Genomic DNA, 1,939 nt, shown 5'->3' with positions numbered 1-1,939 from the left:
TTGTTCTGAGTCAGCATCTTTGTATATAGGTCGTCTTTTCCCATAATACATGTCATAGTGGATTGTTCCTAGGTTGGAACTTACTGTAGATTGCTCAATTGTTCTGTAGAAAGTTTAGTCACAGCAGTATATTCAGGACTTCGTATTAAAGAAAAATGTTCTTGGTGTTTTAAGTACTTCATAATTATTTGCTAAGTTAAAAAAATCTATTTTGAACATGCAGTTTATGTATAACAAAATTGTTTTTAAATAGAAGATTGTGGTCCCAGTGGGTCCATGGAAAGCCTTTAGGAGGCCCATGAACCTCCTTGAAATTGAATGTAGATTGTGGCATGTGCGCATATTTTTTTGTAGAGTAAAAAGGAGTCTATAACATTGCTGTGTGAAAGTGATCTTAAAGATCCAGAGGTTGTATCTTAATTCCCATGTCTTGGTTGAATCATCCCTTAGTGTGTCTGTTGGAATTCATACTGTTTTATGTTTTGGGGGTAGGGTAGGCTGCCTGACCCAGCTTTAGCATATCTAAGGATGAAGAATCAACAGCTAAATTCAGAAAATCTGTCTTGTCTTCTATGGGACATGGAGATTTAGACATTTCTGACATTTGTGGTCTTCTTGCTTTGCAGGCTCACGCGATGGTTCCATGGGACTCTGGGAGGTGACAGATGATGTACTGACCAAAAGTGATGCAATGCACAATGTATCCCGGGTCCCTGTGTATGCCCACATAACTCACAAGGCCTTAAAGGACATCCCCAAGGAGGACACAAACCCTGACAACTGCAAGGTCCGGGCTCTGGCCTTCAATAACAAGAACAAGGTATGAGCTCATTAAATGATACCTGAAACTTGTGGTTCAACGTCTTGGCTTAGCTCTTAAAAGATATATTTTCATTTCCCAACCAGTGTTAGTGCTTGCTGCATAACTTGATTCTGTTACCACAAAATATCTCTTTTAGAGCTATAGGATGTTGGTGAGAAATTATCTGAGGAATTAAAACCCACCCTTTAGACCACGGGTAGGAATCACCCAGCCTTGAGCCCATAAATCATCAGTACCAGCTAACACACACACCTGACCAGGAGAAAAGGTTCTAGCCATCACATTAGGGGTGTGTTAGTTAAATGTTTGACCAAATATAGCAGGTTAGTTTTTTTAATCGTTTTATTAGGGGAGCATACAACTCTTATCACAATCCATACATACATCAATTGTGTAAACACATTTGAATTCATTGCCCTCATCATTCTCAAAACATTTGCTCTCCACCTAAGCCCTTGGCATCAGCTCCTCATTTTTCCCCCTCACTCCTTGCTCCCCCCTCCCTCATGAATCCTTATAGTTCACAAATTATTATTTTGTCATATCTTGTCCTGTCCAACATCTCCCTTCACCCACTTTTCTGTTGTCAGTCCCCCCAGGGAGGAGGTCACATGTAGAACCTTGTAATCGGTTACCTTCCCTCTACCCTCCTAGTATCGCCACTCACAGCACTGGTCCTGAAGGGAGCATCCGCCCTGGATTCCCTGCATTTCCAGTTCCTGTCTGTACCAGTGTGCATTCTCTGGTCTAGCCAGATTTGTAAAGTAGAATTGGGATCATGATAGTGGGAGAGGAGGAAGCATTTAGGAACTAGAGGAAAGTTGTATTTTTCATCGTTGTTACATCGTACCCTGACTGGCTTGTCTCCTCCCTGAGACCCTTCTGTAAGGGGATGTCCAGTGGCCTACAAATGGGCTTTGGGTCTTCACTCCGCACTCCCCCCCTCATTTACTGTGATAAGAATTTTTGTTCTGATGATGCCTGATATCTGATCCCTTCGACACCTCGTGATCACACAAGCTGGTGTGCTTCTTCCATGTGGGCTTTGTTGCTTCTGAGCTAGATGGCCACTTGTTTACCTTCAAGCTTTTAAGACCCCAGATGCTATATCTTTTG

The 1,939-nt window shown here is 42.2% G+C and overlaps 1 protein-coding gene across 1 annotated transcript in view; it reads left to right on the top strand.

The window, feature by feature from the left end:
* The window catches only part of DCAF12 (DDB1 and CUL4 associated factor 12), a 32,466-nt gene that overhangs the window by 21,225 nt on the left and 9,302 nt on the right, over positions 1-1,939 (top strand). The window contains exon 6 of the mRNA XM_004712423.3: positions 627-820. Within this exon, the coding sequence (XP_004712480.1) occupies positions 627-820 (194 nt within the window). The remainder of the gene's footprint in view (positions 1-626; positions 821-1,939) is intronic.

The sequence above is a fragment of the Echinops telfairi genome, unplaced genomic scaffold (genome assembly GCF_000313985.2).
Source record: "Echinops telfairi isolate 266 unplaced genomic scaffold, ASM31398v2 ScPeMD7_25;HRSCAF=90, whole genome shotgun sequence".
Lineage (NCBI taxonomy): Eukaryota > Metazoa > Chordata > Mammalia > Afrosoricida > Tenrecidae > Echinops > Echinops telfairi.
This window is presented reverse-complemented; position numbering and strand designations above follow the sequence as displayed.